The sequence below is a fragment of the Pongo pygmaeus genome, chromosome X, assembly GCF_028885625.2.
Source record: "Pongo pygmaeus isolate AG05252 chromosome X, NHGRI_mPonPyg2-v2.0_pri, whole genome shotgun sequence".
NCBI classification, from domain to species: Eukaryota; Metazoa; Chordata; class Mammalia; order Primates; family Hominidae; genus Pongo; species Pongo pygmaeus.
This window is the reverse complement of record NC_072396.2, coordinates 132,774,556-132,791,719: the sequence shown is the minus strand read 5'-3', so window position 1 is coordinate 132,791,719 and position 17,164 is coordinate 132,774,556. Positions and strand designations below refer to the sequence as shown.

Below are 17,164 nucleotides of genomic sequence, written 5' to 3'. Positions count from 1 at the left end.
CACACACCAATGGAACAAAAGAGAGAACCCAGAAATAAATTCATGCAGCTACAGTAAACTCATTTTTGACAAAGATGCCAAGAACATAAACTGGGGAAAGGATAATCTCTTCAATAAATGGTGCTGGGAAAACTGGCTATCCATATGCAGAAGAATGGAACTAGACATCTCTCTCTTACCATGTACAAAAATCAAGTCAAAATGGATTAAAGGCTTAAGTCTAAGAACCTATACTATAAAACTCCTAAAAGAAATCATTGTGGGAAACTCCAAGACATCAGAGTGGGCAAATATTTCTTCAGTAATACCGTACAAGCACAGGCTTCAAAGCAAATGTAGACAAATGAGAGTGCATCATTTTAAAAAGCTTCTGCACAGCAAAGGAGATAATCAACAAAGTTAAGAGACAACCTGCAGAATGGGAGACCATATTCAAAAACTACCAATCTGACAAAGAATTAATAACCAGAATATATAAGAAGCTCAAACAACTCTATTGCAAAAAATCTATTAATAATTATACAATTAAAAAATGGGCAAAATATCTGAATAGACATTTCTGAAAAGAAGACATACAAATGGTAAACAGGTATGTGAAAAAATCTTCAACATTATTGATCCTCAGAGAAACACAAATCAAAATTACAATGGGATACCATCTCATCCCCAGTTAAAATGGCTTTTATCCAAATGACAGGCAATAACAAATGCTGATGGGGATGTGGAGAAAGGGGAACCCTTGAACATTTTTGGTGGGAAAGTAAATTAATACAACCGCTACAAAGAAAAGTTTGGAGCTTCCTCAAAAAACTAAAAATAGAGCTACAGAGCTACTATAGATCAAGCAATCCTACACCTAGGTAGCTATATTCCCAAAAGAAAGGAAATCAGTGTATCAGGAGATGTCTGCGCTTTCATGTTTCTTACAGCACTATTCACTATAGCCAAGATTTAGAAGCAACCTAAGTGTCCATCAACATATGAATGGATAAATATATCATAATACATATACACAATAGAATACTCTGCAGCCATAAAAAGAATAAGAACATCTCATTTGCAATAACATGGATGGAACTAGACATCATTATGTTAAATGAAGGAAGCTGGGCACATAAAGACAAACATTGCATGTTACCACTTACTTGTGGCATCTAAAAATAAAAACAATTGAACTCATGGAGGTAGAGAGTAGAAGGATGGTTCCCAGAAGCTCAGAAGGGGATGGTAGGGTGGAAGTGGGAATGTTTAATAGGTAAAAAAAAATTATTAGATAGAATAAGACCCATTATTTTTTAGCACTTCAGAGTGACTATAGACAAAAATAATTTACTTGTACATTTAAAAATAACTAAAAGAGTATAATTGGATTGTTTGTAACACAAAGGATAAATACTTGAGGAGATGGATACTCCATTTGCCCTTATATGATTATTTTACATTGCATGCCTGTATCAAAATTCTCATGTAATGCATAAATATATACACCTACTATGCACCCACAAAAATTAAAAATTAAAAAAAAGCTACAAGGCAGAATCTAACATTGTTAGAAAGGCCTAAGCAATGTTCTATGCATCCCAGAAGAAGGAGAGATTAATTCTATCCAGAGCATCACAGAAGGAATCATCTAAGACTAGGGTGAAGAAACTATAGTTTTCAAGGGCCAAATCTAGCCCACTACTTCGTTTTGTGAATAAGTTTTAATTAAATCACAGTCATGCTCATGTATTTATGTATTGTCTATGTTAGCTTTCATGTTATGACAGCAGAGTTGAGTAGTTATAACAGAGACTGTATGGCCACAATGCCCACAATTTTCTTTATGAACATTTTCACAAAAATGATATTTGAGACTGGCCTAGAATGATTCTAACAAAGAGAAGGGCAGTATTAGCAGGAGACGGTATGAACAAAAGCAGTGATATGAGAAAGTCCTGGGTGTATTCACTCATGGAAATTGAATTACAGTAAAGGTCATAATATACAATGAGTGACGTCCCTAAAAAACCTAATTTTGTACAATGGAGAGTTACATTTTTGAGTGGTTAATGGAAGAACCAAAACTGGCTTATTCAGCTAGTCTGTTAGGTGTCTGGTTGAATAATTCAAATTTGCCCAGATTGTGGTTTGGCAACACTTAGTAACTGGCAATATTCTTTCAGGACTGAAACAGTAATTACAAGAATATCCCAACACTTGGCTCATGTTTCACCAGCCAGATCTATGGAGATAGGAGGAGGCTGGCAACATGGGATGTGGCCTACACTTCTCTGCTTCCCAAATTTGGATTGCTTGCTTGTTCTCAAACTTGACTCACCCCTTCACTCCTCTACATCTTGCTGCTTACCACTCTGGCCCAAGATAAGAGCTTTAACATCACTGCATTTGCCATTGAGCCTGCACAGAAGATGTCAGCCAGTTGACAATTGGTTAGATCCAAGCTGACTTTACTACAGAGCATGTTACTACAGGGTTTCATGTAAGTTCAGTTTGGTTGGAGCATAAGGTACTTGTGAGAATATCTGGTAAAGTAAGACTGAAAACACATTGTGAAAGGCATTTGGTGACATGATGAGGAGTTTGGACTTCATTCTGAAGGTAATGAAGGAACAATTAGATGAGATCTTTTACATTGTTTTTTAACTAGGCAGTAACATGCTGTCTTACAGACAAAAATAATAAATGTTGTGGCTGTTTTAAAAAAATAGCTTTACTAAACAACAAAAGGCATATTCAAGTATAAATGTTTGAGTTAGATGATCACTCTTGGGAAGAGAACTGCCTTGTACCTGAAAATGACAAGAATACCAAATTATGTCTTGTACTTTCAAGCCTATTTCAATGACAAGAAGCACCTAGGGGTTATAGACACATTTGTCAGAGCTGATAAAATAATGAAAGAGGAAGATCACTAGTCCACTAGACTGTGAGCTACCTGAAGGCAGGTGTTGTCTTCCGTGCCTGAATCTTCAGCACCTAGCAGCATATCGAGTATGTCCTGTTAATATACAAAAACATGTAGAAAGTATAGACAACTGGCTTTATTTCAATTGATACGGTTTTGCTTGTTTTTCCCAACAGAAAGCAAGAGTACGTAAATGCATTTGATTGATATAGGCGCTGTTTTTCTTGATCCTAATTACTGAACCTAGAAATCATCCATTATATATTTGCATTGTGTAACTGTTACCCTTTGGTGACAAAGTCATCTCTTGAGTGCGTGTGTGTGTGCGTGTTTTAATTGACAAGATCCCACTCCTATATTCACTTCCCGCTCTCTGCTATGGGACCTTAATTCTTTTAACGGTTTTTTAGTTAGTACTACACCAGGTGTACTAAATACACTTGACAAGTTATTCCCTCTGAATGAGTATGGGAGAAATGTGTGAAATTCAGCTTTTTGCCTTACCTGTATATTTAAAGGCTGCAAACCCACTCTCTTAGCATTTGAAAGAGGCATTTGGCCGATTGTCTGTTAAAGTGTGTTATTTTTATCACATAAATTTCAGCAAGTAAATAGTCCTCCTTCTTCCAGCCTTCTAATGTCTCTCCAGGGCGAAATGAAAATATTTTTTGGACTGTGCATTTTAATATACCCCTGAAAGGCAGAGCAAGGTACTTACACTGGCTTTAAATCTCTAATTCTGTAACTACTTTAGTAGCAAACTTGAATCTTTGCAGAATTGCAAAAGGATGGCATTTGACTTCACGACTCTTGAATTACCCTGTGTAACAATTTTCTCCAACTTATTATAGTTCCCAGTGCCCCATTATGACACTGAGCTCTAGGGAATAAGGAAGTGTTTTGGCCTCTGGAGAACCTGGACATTAACTTATGCAGCAATCATCTTGTGGCTCTGGAATAAACACCAAGAAAATTTCAGGAACGGTGTTCTTGGCATCACTGAATTTTTAAGCCAATGTCAGTCACTGTGCTACCAATAACCTATTTTCAGACTTTTTGTTTTATAAAGAAATATAAGCCCCTCTTTGTTTAAGCAACTAAACTCTGTGTTTCTGTTACTTGCAGATGACAGCAGTGCCAAATGACACAAACTTGGTGCTAGGAAAGTAGTACAAAAAGATATTCTAGATGCTTTCATAGAAGGCTCTAAAACATGAGAAAAGAACAAGGGAGGGATTAGCTCATTTTTGCCTATGGGCTTCTGTTCTCACCTTGGTGAAAATGGCAGTCATATGACCTAACAGCTGAAGCATAATAAGAAAGCACAGGTCATGGCATATTAGGAACAAGGGTCAAATTCCATTTCTTCCACACTGGCCTGTAGCCTTACATGAGTGTCAAGATACTTTTGGAGGTTTGAAATAGTTAATAGCCCTGCTGGTGGCTTGGGGTGCATGTCACATTCAGCATTTTCAAGGCAAAATGCCCATATTCTGGTTCTGGAATCCTAATTATATCCCACATTGCATTTTGCCTCTTCTCCCCTTCAGGCCCATTTGCAAGCTCCTCGTCTGAGATTCATTTTTCATTTTCACATCTGCTGTCAATCACAGAAGGGAAACATTAAATTATTTCTTGGAAGCAAATGTTATAGGTTTTTCTGGTTAAGGAGAGTTAATTTACAAAAGTTTTAGTGAAATCCAGATTTTATTTGAACTTTCCATTCAGTAAGCAAATGTCTTCAAACAGACTGCAACTTGAGAATGAAAGACATATCCACCTTCCACAAATCAAGCACACTTAAAAGTAAACAAGTGGAAAATGAAGGCTGATTACTGATTTCGCCCTGTCAGTAATTGTCACTAATCTTTTGCTACTTGTATATGCTTTGTTCATATGATTCCCACATTCTTTGCTGCTATAAATATTTCATAAGATATTCAAAGCCAGTTCATAACCAAATAATAACAAATGTCAGTTGACACATTAAAAAGATGCATAGAGATTTTAAACATAAATTCTACAGCAAAGCTTGATTAACATCTTATGGTCACTCTAAAGAAATAACATGTACAGTGAAATATGAGGCTGCAATTAGCATGGACACGCTAAGTAGCAGCCCATCCTCAATGGAGAAGAGATCAGAGGCTCTAGTTCTTTTCAGGCTTTCTGCATATTCTCCACTCTATTAAGAACCACATGGTTTTTGTTGCAAAGATTATTTTAAAAAAGACCAAGCTTCATGCACTACAGAGATATAATTATTCTTCTTTGGGTAACCCGTTGTGTTCATAGTCACGGTCACAATCCATGATGAAATGCAACGGTTGGTCCTTGGTAATATTTTCAAGTTGCAAAGTCAGTTGAACTATTTTTTTTCTTCTGCTTTCCTTTTCTGTCCTTTGACCCACCCTCTCTAAGAATACTCACAGAGTCCCTTTGGATGTGTCCACTTCAAAATCTGTTTTTTATTTTACATATCCTCAGTTTAACCATATCCATCAGAACTCCATTTTCCTGGGTCTTGTCTCTGAATGACTGGGTGAAAATTTCCTGAGAAATTAATGGATGTCTAAATGTCAATGACTAACAGCAGTTTTATATGTTTACTTTCCTATTTGGCATGTGTGCATTTTGGCTTGGGCTTTCAGAGCCATAACTTAAAGTAATGATTACTGTGAAAATTCCTAATTCCATGTAGTATGAGGGACAAGGGGGAAACGTTTTTACTCAGGGAGGTTTTTCCTGACATTCTTCATGTCATATCCTCTAGATAATGCTTAATTAACCTACACATAGGACTGAACCAACACAGCAACAAATTCTTGAAGCACTCAAGAAGGTAAAATGTTCAAAGGAAAGTCTTGAGAGCTTACCTTTCTTGACACGATTTAATAGTACTTGTTGCCATGGTCCTTTTCATGATTTTCTTGCTTTACCTACAAAAGAGAGGTTGGTAAAATGATTTCTTTTTCCTGTGGGATACTACCATTTGCCAACTATTTACATTCTGATAGTCCTCATTTATTTAAATAACAAATTGCTTAGTTGTGTTGCAATTAATGGCTAAATAAATGGGAATCTAGCTTCTTTAATGTTTCATTCTTCCTCTTGAAATTCCCCAGGATTTATTCATTTATTCAGAAAAGCATTTTTGAAACATCTTCTGGTACGTGTTGGAAATTATGTGAAATCTAGACACAAAAAGATGACTAAGACATGATTGCTGGTTTTGAGGAGTTCAGTACAATGAGAGAGAATGTCAGGTGATAAATGCATGATGAAACAGAGTGTAGTAACAACTCTGATAGGAGGTATATAAGGCATTCTATGGAATCTCAGAGGCAGTAAGCTGAGCTTCTGGCAGCTGGCCTTCTGAGAAGAGGGAAGTGTAAAGTACTTTGAAAGGGCAAGTGATTAGAGGCAGGGAGGAATGGAAGAAAGAAAACAATCGGGTTTTGAAATGAGATAGACTTATGTAATTTCTTTGATTATTTAGTCTACTCGTCTGTACAATGGAGGTAATACATTTTACATGAAAGTTTTTAAAATGAGGATTACAAGTAATTATCAAAGGAGTTATTAATTTAGAAGTATAATTCTTTTCAAAACATGCCTCAAAAGCAAGTTCTGAAGTTTTGTTTAGAGGAATCTTTCAAGGAATTACAGAAAGCTGTAGCCCCAGCTTTCTCCTCCCATTTTCTCATAAGATTATAATTATACTGAGGAACCAAAAATCTTACACTCTGAGTCTAGGGAAGGTAGGAGGAATGGAATGGTAGAGACAGAAGTGAGTGAAAAATATCTGAGATGAATAGAAGAGTGAGTATTAACCTGTTTAACAGTAGGGCAAATGAAAATACGTTAAACTTCACCTTCTTTCATAAGAAAAAAGCATGTTTTAAATTCTTACTCATTGAAGACCCAACTGTTTATTATGTATAGTATTTGTGAGCATTGTATTTTCATTTAGGAATGCTGTATAAGTACTCTCAGTGAGTACGTATTATTGTAGGAAAAGATTATCAACTAGAAAGCTATTTATATTAGAAACAACACACACCCACACAGATATACACATATACATGTATGTATGACCCTTTACTCAGTTTTCTGAGGGGATTGGTTCCAGGACTGCCTATGGATAACAAAAATCTGTCTATTCTCAAGTTCTGCAGAAGCTATGAATACAAAAAGTTAGCCCTCCATATACATTTGCATTAATACGCATTTGCATTCTGCAAATACTGTATTTGCAATCTGTGTTTGATTGTGGATGCTGAACCTGCTGACATAGAGAGCTGACTGTAGTTATTGAAAACAATTCACATATAAGTGGGCCCCCACAGTTCAATCACATGTGTTCAAGGATCAGCTTATGGTCTGTCTATGCTACTAGTTTGGTAACAGAAAAATAGGTTAGCCAAAAAAAAAAAAAAAAATACTATGTTTATCTTAGGGACTGAGACAATTTTTAAAGATAAATTTTCAGAAATAGTAAGAACCATGTGCTCAGGATATCAGCAGAGTTCTGGGGGGAGGTGCGGGGCAAATTAAAGTAAGGGCTTTGTTCTTAGCAGAAGGTTTGACAGTTGGGAAATGATTTAGGTTCTGTCTATGTGTATACCTAATGGAGTAGGTAAAAGTTTCCAACAAATCACTTAGGTAGAATGCCTTCTAGAATTGCTTTGCCTTGAAGTTCTACCTGCCTACATATCTAGCCAGCTGCTTGGACCTTACTGCCCTTTGTAGATAATGCATTTTCTCTCCAGCAGTATGTGAGTTGATAGAGAGTTGATTAAGTAGCCTTCGACCTCTCCCTTCCTGTATGTCTGTGCTTCTCTGGGTCAAATAGATAGGAAAGAGAGAGGGGCAAGAAAACACTTACTTAATATTTTAGTCCATTTTGTACTGCTCTGACAAAGCTCTACCAACTGACTAATTTATAATGAATAGAAATTTATTTCACACATACCTGGCAGCTAGAAAGTTCAAATTTAAGTCCCTGCCATCTAGTAAAGAAGGCTTTCATGTTGTGTACACACATACTGGAAAGAGGAAGGGAGAGATAGAGATAAACGCAGAGAGAGAGATAGAGACAGAGATATATATATATATATACACGTATATATGTACGTATATATATACATATATACGTATATATGTATATATATACGTACATATATACGTGTATATATATATATATATAGAGAGAGAGAGAGAGAATCATACTTGCCCTTTTATAACAAAACCACTCTTATGATAATGGCATATAATCATGAGGGAGTAGCCCTCCTGGCCTAATCACCTCTAAATAGTCTCACCTTTTTAATACCGTAGCAATGGCAATCCAATTTCAACATGAGTTTGGGAAGGGACAAATATTTAAATTTTATTTTGGAAGGCCACCCATAACCCTCGAAAACTTATGTCCTTCTCACGTACAAAACATGTTTATTCCATCTCAATAGCCCCCAAAATCTTAACTCATTTGATCACCAACTCATAAGTCCAAAGTCCAGTCTCATCTAAATCAGACATGGGCGAGACTCAAGACATGATTCACCTTGAGGCAAATTCCCTCCAGCCATGAGCCTGTGAAATAAAAACAAGTTATCTACTTGCAAAATACAATGGTGGGATGGGCATAGAATAGACATTCCCATGCTAAAAGGGAGAAATAGGCAAGAAAAACCGAGTAACTGTTCCCAAGTAAATCCCAAATCCAACAGGGAAAGCAAACTAAATCCTAAGGCTTAAGAATAATCGTCTTTGACTCCACATCCCACCATCCAGACACATGAGTGCAGGCTGGACCCTCAAAGCTCCAGGCAGCTCTGCCTACATGGCTTTGCAAGACGCAGCCCATGCAGCAACTCTAACAAGTTGGAGTCTTGTGCCTACAGCTATCCCAGGCTGGTGTTGCATGCTGGTAGCTCTACAGTTCTGGAATTTCAAGGGTGGTCGCACCCACATTGGCTCCACTAGGCCTAGTAGGGACTCCTAGTCTTAGCTCTGCCTCCACAGTCCAACTGGACATTGCCCTCATAGGGACTCCATGGTGATTCTTCCCTTGCGACAAGTTTCTGTCTGGGGTCCCAGGCAGTCTGCAAAATCCATTGAAGGTTAGATACAGGAAGCCATGCTCTCAACGCTCTTGCATTCTGCATGCCTACAGAATTAGCACCATATGGACACTGTCAATATTTATAGCTTCTATTTTCCAGATTTGTGGGTCAAATGGCACCTGGGCCCACTTGGGCCATGCCTGGGGTGACTGAGGAGCACTGGACCAGAATGTGTGGCGCAGAAACTACAGGCACCCCTAGGCAGCAAGCTTCAAGGTTCTGAGTGTGCCCGAGGCCTCTCTTTTGACATATTTACTTCCCCTTGGCCTTGGCACTCTCGGTTTGTAATGGCAGGGGTGGCACTGGTAATCTCCAAAATACCCTTGGGATTATTCTACCATTGTCCTCATAAATAGCCTCTGGCTTCATTCTCTTCATAATAATCTTTCTATCAAACAGTTGCTTAGCCAAACACTTAGCTTCCTTTTTGGAAAATGTTCTTTTATTCTCTGCCACACATCCAGGCTGAGAACCTTTAAATCCCCAAGTTTGATGTCTCTTTTAATTATAAGTTCTGTCTTTAAATCATTTCTTTCTCCTCACCTCTTACTATGTGCAGTTACAAGAAGCCACATAGCAAGCACACTGAAGGCTTTGCTGCTTACATATTTCCTCTGCCAGATACCCTGGTTTATCATTTTGTCTGCCACTTTATAACAAGGGTAACCTTTACTCCAGTTTCGAATACCTTGTTATTCATTCCTGAGACCTCATTAAAATTGCCTTTGCCATACAAATTTCTACAGCATTCTTATCACAACCACTTAAGTAATTCCTAAGGAGTTTCAGACTTTCCCTACAGATCTACTCTTTTTCTAGCGCTCACCTGAATCGCTCTCAGCACTTTCTTCATGGCAATACAAGTTTTTCCAGCATTCACTTCAAAACTGTTCTAGCCTCTATTACCCAGTTCCAAAGCCACTTACACATTTTTAGGTGTTTGTTATAGCAATACCGCATTTCTCTGGTGCCAATTTTAAGTCTGTGTCTCTTCTGTGTCGCTGTAACAGAATATCACAGACTGGGTAATCTATAATGAACAGATTTTTTTTTTCTCAGATTTCTGGGGGCTGGTTAGTCTAAGATCAAAGTGGTGGCAGCATCTGGTGAGAACATTTGGATGCACCTTCATATAGTATAAGGCAGAAGAGTGAGGGCAAGAGAGGGAGAGAGAGAGAGAGAGAGAGATGTGAGCCAAATGCACCCCTTTATAATCAATCCGCTTTCTTAAAAATGACATTAATTCATTCATGAAGGTGGAGCCCTCCTGGCCAAACAACTTATTTTTTTTTTATTATTGTACTTTAAGTTCTGGGGTACGTGTTCAGACCGTGCAGTTTTGTGAAATAGATATACACGTGCCATGGTGGTTTGCAGTACCCATCAACCCATCACCTACATTAGGTATTTCTCCTAATGCTATGCCTCCCCTAGCCTCCATCCTCTGACAGGCCCTGTTGTGTGATGTTCTCCTCCCTGTGTCCATGTGTTGTCATATTTCAACTCCCACTTATGAGTGAGAACATGCAGTGTTTGGTTTTCTGTTCTTGTGTTAGTTTGCTGAGAATGATGGTTTCCAGCTTCATCCATGTCCCTGTAAAGGACATGAACTCATCTTTTTTATGGCTGCATAGTATTCCATGGTGTATATGTGCCACATTTTTTTTTAACCAGTCTATCATTGATGAACATTGGCGTTTTGGTTCCAAGTCTTTGCTATTGTGAATAGTGCCACAATAAACATGTGTTCATGTGTCTTTACAGTAAAATGATTTATAATCCTTTGGGTATATACCCAGTAATGGTATTGCTGGGTCAAATGGCATTTCTAGTTCTAGATCCTTGAGGAATTGCCACACTGTCTTCCACAATGGTTGAACTAATTTACACTCCCACCAACAGTGTAAAAGCGTTCCTATTTCTCCACATCCTCTCCAGCATCTGTTGTTTCCTGACTTTTTAATGATCACCATTCTAACTGGCGTGAGATGATATCTCATTGTGGTTTTGATTTGCATTTCTTTAATGACCAGTGATGATGAGCTTTTTTCATATGCTTGTTGGCTGCATAAATGTCTTCTTTTGAGAAATGTCTGTTCATATCCTTTGATGGGGTTGTTTGTTTTTTTTCTTGTAAATTTGTTTAAGTTCTTTTTAGATTCTGGATATTAGCACTTTGTCAGATGGATAGATTGCAAAAATTTTCTCCCATTCTGTAGGTTGCCTGTTCACTCTGATGATAGTTTATCTGGCTGTGCAGAAGCTCTTTAGTTTAATTAGATCCCACTTGTCAATTTTGGCTTTTGTTGCCATTGCTTTTGGTGTTTTAGTCATGAAGTCTTTGCCCATGCCTATGTCCTGAATGGTAATGCCTAGGTTTTCTTCTAGGGTTTTTACAGTTTTAGGTCTTACATTTGAATCTTTAATCCATCTTGAGTTAATTTTTGTATAAGGTGTAAGAAGTGGTCCAATTTCAGTTTTCTGCATATGGCTAGCCAGTTTTCCCAACACCATTTATTAAATAGAAATCCTTTCCCCATGGCTTGTTTGTGTCAGGTTTGTCCAAGATCAGATGGTTGTAGATGTGTGGCATATTTCTGAGGCCTCTGTTCTGTTCCATTGGTCTATATATCTGTTTTGGTACCAGTACCATGCTGTTTCAGTTACTGTAGCCTTGTAGTAAAGTTTGAAGTCAGGTAGCGTGATGCCTCCCACTTTGTTCTTTTTGGTTAGGATTGTCTCGGCTATGTGGGCTCCTTTGGTTCCATATGAAGTTTAAAGTAGTTTTTTCCAAATCTGTGAAGAAAGTCAATGCTAGCTCGATGGGGATAGCATTGAATCTATAAATTCCTTTGGGTAGTATGGCCGTTTTCATGATATTGGTTCTTCCTATCCCTGAGTATGGAATGTTTTTCCATTTGTTTGTGTCCTCTCTTATTTCCTTGAGCAGAATACAGGATCCGGTTTTTTAAAAAGATCAACAAAATAGGTAGACTGCTAGCCAGACTAATAAAGGAGAAAGGAGAGAAGAATCAAATAGATGCAATAAAAAATGATAAAGGGGATATCACCACTGATTGTACAGAAATACAAACTACTATAAGAGAATACTATAAACACCTCTACGCAAATACACTAGAAAATCTAGAAGAAATTGATAAATCCCTGGAAACATACACCCTCCAAAGTCTAAACCAGGAAGAAGTTGAATCCCTGAATAGACCAATAACAAATTCTGAAATTGAGGCGGTAGTTAATAGCCTACCAACCAAACAAAGTCCAGGACCAGACGGATTCACAGCCAAATTCTACCAGAGGTACAAAGAGGAGCTGGTACCATTCCTTCTGAAACTCTTCCAAACAATAGAAAAAGAGGGAATCCTCCCTAATTCATTTTATGAGGCCATCATCATCCTGATACCAAAGCCTGGCAGAGACACAACAATGCAAAAAGAAATTTCAGACCAATATCCATGATGAACATTGATGTGAAAATCCTCAATAAAATACTGGCAAACCATATCCAGCAGCATATCAAAAAGCTTATCCACCACGATCAAGTTGGCTTTATCCCTGGGATGCAAGGCTGCTTAAACCTATGCAAATCAATAAAGGTAATCCATCACATAAACAGAACCAATGACAAAAACCACATAATTATCTCAATAGATGCAGAAAAGGCCTTTGACAAAATTCAAGCCCTCTTCAAGCTAAAAACTCTCAATAGCTCGAGGACGCCATGCCGGGCCAGTGTTAGCCTCCAGCCCTGGTTGTGGAAGGCGACAGAAGTCATGGCGATGTTTGAGCAGATGAGAGCCAACATGGGCAAGTTGCTCAAGGGTATCGACAGGTACAACCCTGAGAACCTGGCCATCCTGGAGCGCTATGTAGAGACGCAGGCCAAGGAAAACGCCTATGATCTGGAAGCCAACCTGGCTGTCCTGAAGCTGTACCAGTTCAACCCAGCCTTCTTTCAGACCACGGTCACCGCCCAGATCCTGCTGAAGGCCCTCACCAACCTGCCGCACACAGACTTCACCCTGTGCAAGTGCATGATCCACCAGGCACATCAAGAAGAACGGCCAATCTGACAGATTTTGTACCTTGGGGACCTGCTGGAGACCTGCCACTTCCAGGCCTTCTGGCAAGCCCTGGATGAAAACATGGACCTCTTGGAAGGTATAACTGGCTTTGAAGACTCTGTCCGAAAGTTTATCTGCCATGTTGTGGGTATCACTTACCAGCACATCGACCGCTGGCTGCTGGCCGAGATGCTCGGGGATCTGTCGGACAGCCAGCTAAAGGTGTGGATGAGCAAATACGGCTGGAGTGCCGACGAGTCGGGGCAGATCTTCATCTGTAGCCAAGAAGAGAGCATTAAACCCAAGAACATTGTGGAGAAGATTGACTTTGACAGTGTGTCCAGCATCATGGCCTCCTCCCAGTAACTTCAGGTGTTTAATAAAGATGTGTTGACTCAGACAAAAAAAAAAAAAAAACTCTCAATAAACTAGATATTGATGGAACGTATCTAAAAATAATAAGAGCTATTTGTGACAAACCCACAGCCAATATCATACTGAATGGGCAAAAACTGGAAGCACTCCCTTCGAAAACCGGCACAAGACAAGGATGTTTCACTCTCCCTGGTCAGAACTTCCAATACTGTATTCAATATAGTGTTGGAAGTTCTGGCCAGGGCAATCAGGCAAGAGAAAGAAATAAAGGGTATTCAAATAGGAAAAAAGGAAGTCAAATTGTCTCTGTTTGCAGAAGACATGATTGTATATTTAGAAAACCCCACCGTCTCATCCCCAAATCTCCTTAAGCTGGTAAGCAACTTCAGCAAAGTCTCAGGATACAAAATCAATGTACAAAAATCACAAGCATTCTTATACACCAATAACAGACAAATAGAGAGCAAATAACGAGTGAACTCCCATTCACAATTGCTACCAAGAGAATAAAATACCTAGGAATACAACTTGTAAGGGATGTGAAGGACCTCTTCAAGGAGAACTACAAACAACTGCTTAAGATTCTCACTTCTTAATACTGATACAATGGCAATTAAATTTTGACATGACCTACAGGGTAATTGAGGAAGAATCATGATGCTTCCAAGGACTTTTGGGCATTGTCAGTTAAACAACAAATTGTGGTTGAATTTGTAGTTTTTAACCCATTGATAATATAGAGACCTCCAAAATGTCAATCATAATAAAACAGCAACAACACCAAGAATTCAAACACTTTTGCAGAGTCAACATGTACCCATCTCTGACACTGGAATAAGAACTCAAATTCACCCTCCTGAAAGTGGAGTGAGGGAGCTCTATTTGAAGAAATACTTGAATTCTTATCTTTCCAGAGCCACTGAAAAGTTCCTGACAACATAGCTCAAAATACAGTTTCAGAGCAGTGATTTCACACTGGAATCAAGGGTTTGAAAGGATCTTAAGGTTTACGAGCCCAAACCCTGCTCAAGTTGAGTCTTGAGATCAACCTTTTTTCCCTTTATCAAAGGGGGTACAAATCTAGTTTTTAACACAGTCTGCCATTTCTATGTCAGCTGAATATTGTGATGTTCATAATTCATTATTTATGTCAGAACAGACAGTGTGATATTATGTATATTTTGTTCAGGTTAAACTTCAATTTTAGGAGCAGTTGGTTGTTGAGATTAAACAGATTATTAATGATTATTGATATTATGGCAGGGATAATCTACATTTCAGAGATTGGTAACTAGCTTCTTTCAGAAAGACCAGACTGCAGAGCCAGGTTTTTCAAGTACTTCTGTTATTCTATTTCTATCAACATCTGAGGCTTTTGATGATTAGCATACAAAATGTCAGAAAATAGGCTTTTATTGTTGAAATTTGTTACTTGTTAATTAGTATGCTGTATTGTTAGAAAGGGGCTCTTTCTAGAGAAATGAAAGGCATTGAAGATACAAATATGAGTATCAGCTAAAGCATTTTAGAGTCTCTCTCCCAACTTGATGAAAAGGTTTTAGAATGTAGTGAGGGATTACTGTCAAGTTGATCTCAGTTTGAACAGCCGTTTTTCGTGGACTTGGAAGATTTCTAGTGGACTTAGAAGATTTCTAGTTGCCTGAGGTCAACTATAAAGACAATAATATTATGCTTCTAGAGTAGTATTGTGTCTTCCTTTAGTTTCCTTTCATGCAATGTAGTGGTAGAAGCAACTAATAGGGCAAAGAGCTAAGACTTTATTGAGCTTAGAGAACAGATTTGTGATTGATTTAGTGCCTGTTTGATAGGGAGTGTTTAATTCATGTATATGTGGCAGAATTTGGTCTGAGACTTACTCTCATTATAACCTGACAGTGAGATTGAAGAAAAGTAGATAAACCTGGCTCACATCAAGCTTCCTTAATGGCAACTCTTGTCTACTAAACAGAACCTAAGAGTTGTGCATGATCGAATTGGTTTAGGTCACTTTGCAACAGAATTTCCCTATAACTGTACTGATTAATAACTGTGAAGTGAAAGTTTCACACAGAAAGGAGAGATGAGCCCGAGGAAGGTGTTTTATTTCTGACTTCAGTCTCCTTGTTGGCATTTGTTGAGTTAATGCCTTTAGGGCTGGCCTATCAGAGGAAGATCAAAGTTTGGGTTTTTATGGGAAATGAACAATATTTTCTGCCTTTCCCTGTGTATACTTAATTAAAGCCCTTTGAGAAAGAGGAGTGTAAGGATTAGATAGAGGAGGTTTTTGTTGTTGTTTTTTGTTCAAAAATATGCTATATATCACAGATTTATGCTTTTTTGTTCTCTTTCTGATTTACAACAGGAAGACCACAAATAAAAAGTTAGAAAAGCAGTGATATATTTTTAGTTTCTAGGAGAAAAGTGTGTGTAGTAGAGGGAGACTGAACAACAAAAAAAAAAGCCTGAGGTATGAGAAATATCCTCTACATAGACCTATTGCAGGACCATTTTATGGGCTTCTGAAATATTGGCAAATGGCTTCTCAGAAAAGCTAATAGTCTCATTTGACTCCATCCCCTTGGAATTATTTGAGTCAGTTTAAAAAAAACAATTCTAAGTAATAAGAAAGGGACAATGGGTCTTCTAGACCAAGTTAGTCTGGAGCATACCCAGACCAACATCAGAGAGAAAATGAAGGGATGTAGAGGCAGGTTTCCAGATAATGTTAACAAAAACCTTATAGATCCTAGAGATCCTGGTCAATTCAATAAAAAGCAATTTAAAAATATATAAATCCTGTAGCCTTGTTCATTTCTGTCTCTGAATAATGACAAATTATCCCCTGAAAGTTGAGATTTAGACTAAACCTCTCTATGAATATTGCCTGGTTAGCACTGACCTATTGCTGCCTCCACTCTTTATTCCCTACAACAACCATCTTCACTTCTTTGTTTTTGAAACTCCTAAGCCCTTGTATTTGCATTTCCTTTCAGCGGCATTAGTTTCCATTTGTTAAAATTCCTCGAGCTTTTCAAATATTGTTGATTTTTCTTTCCAGATTAGTCTATAAACTATCAGCTTTAAGTACTCTGTTGTTTCTGTTTTATTATCAAAGGCTCTAGAACAAGGGTCTAATTTTATTGCTTTGGAATAAAATGTCAGAATGTTAGTTAATATTACTTATGTAGCCTGTTATAGGTTATTTTAATTAGGAACAGAATGGAGATTTAAAACTAGTCAGTGATTTAGAATTGTAGTTCTTCAATCTCCAAGAGTCTTTTGTGTTAACCTACCCCAGGTGCAGGTTAAAATTAGGTGAATGAGGATAGAGAAAGAGAGAGAGAAAAGAACACAGTACTGCCTTGCTTAGCATGGGTGAGAGAAGGAGACTCTTGTGTAGAACATTTCTGGACAACTATTGGAAGGATAGGAAGATAGTGAAGACTATGCTTTTTATATAAGGGTAGTCTATGGAACTCTTCCATTTTGGAATTGATAGTTCAAGGTGTTATCAATTGTCCCATTTGGAATTAATAATTCAAAGGCATTATCAATTGTTCCATTCAAAAATCTCCAACTTTAATGAGGATCCTATCATTCCCATTTACCCTTAAAGGCCTCCCAACCCATGTTCTGTGTAGTCTGGTAGTCTAGTTCTCCAGAATTTACGA

General features: G+C 38.0%; 2 protein-coding genes across 2 annotated transcripts; both read left to right on the top strand.

Annotated features, from left to right (window-relative positions):
- Positions 1-12,769: 12,769 nt before the first annotated feature.
- Positions 12,770-13,535, top strand: LOC129024551 (eukaryotic translation initiation factor 3 subunit K-like). Its single transcript, XM_063660188.1, has one exon. The coding sequence runs from the start codon at positions 13,200-13,202 to the stop codon at positions 13,482-13,484; it is 285 nt and encodes a 94-aa protein (XP_063516258.1). The 5' UTR covers positions 12,770-13,199; the 3' UTR covers positions 13,485-13,535.
- Positions 12,846-13,460, top strand: LOC129024550 (eukaryotic translation initiation factor 3 subunit K-like). The gene has a single exon (XM_054471666.2). The coding sequence runs from the start codon at positions 12,846-12,848 to the stop codon at positions 13,125-13,127; it is 282 nt and encodes a 93-aa protein (XP_054327641.2). The 3' UTR covers positions 13,128-13,460.
- Positions 13,536-17,164: the final 3,629 nt, after the last annotated feature.

What these genes read in the sequence shown, in the direction of transcription:
- LOC129024550 (XM_054471666.2), top strand. Translation starts at nt 12,846, where the DNA reads ATGAGAGCCAACATGGGCAAGTTGCTCAAGGGTATCGACAGGTACAAC.
- LOC129024551 (XM_063660188.1), top strand. Translation starts at nt 13,200, where the DNA reads ATGGACCTCTTGGAAGGTATAACTGGCTTTGAAGACTCTGTCCGAAAG.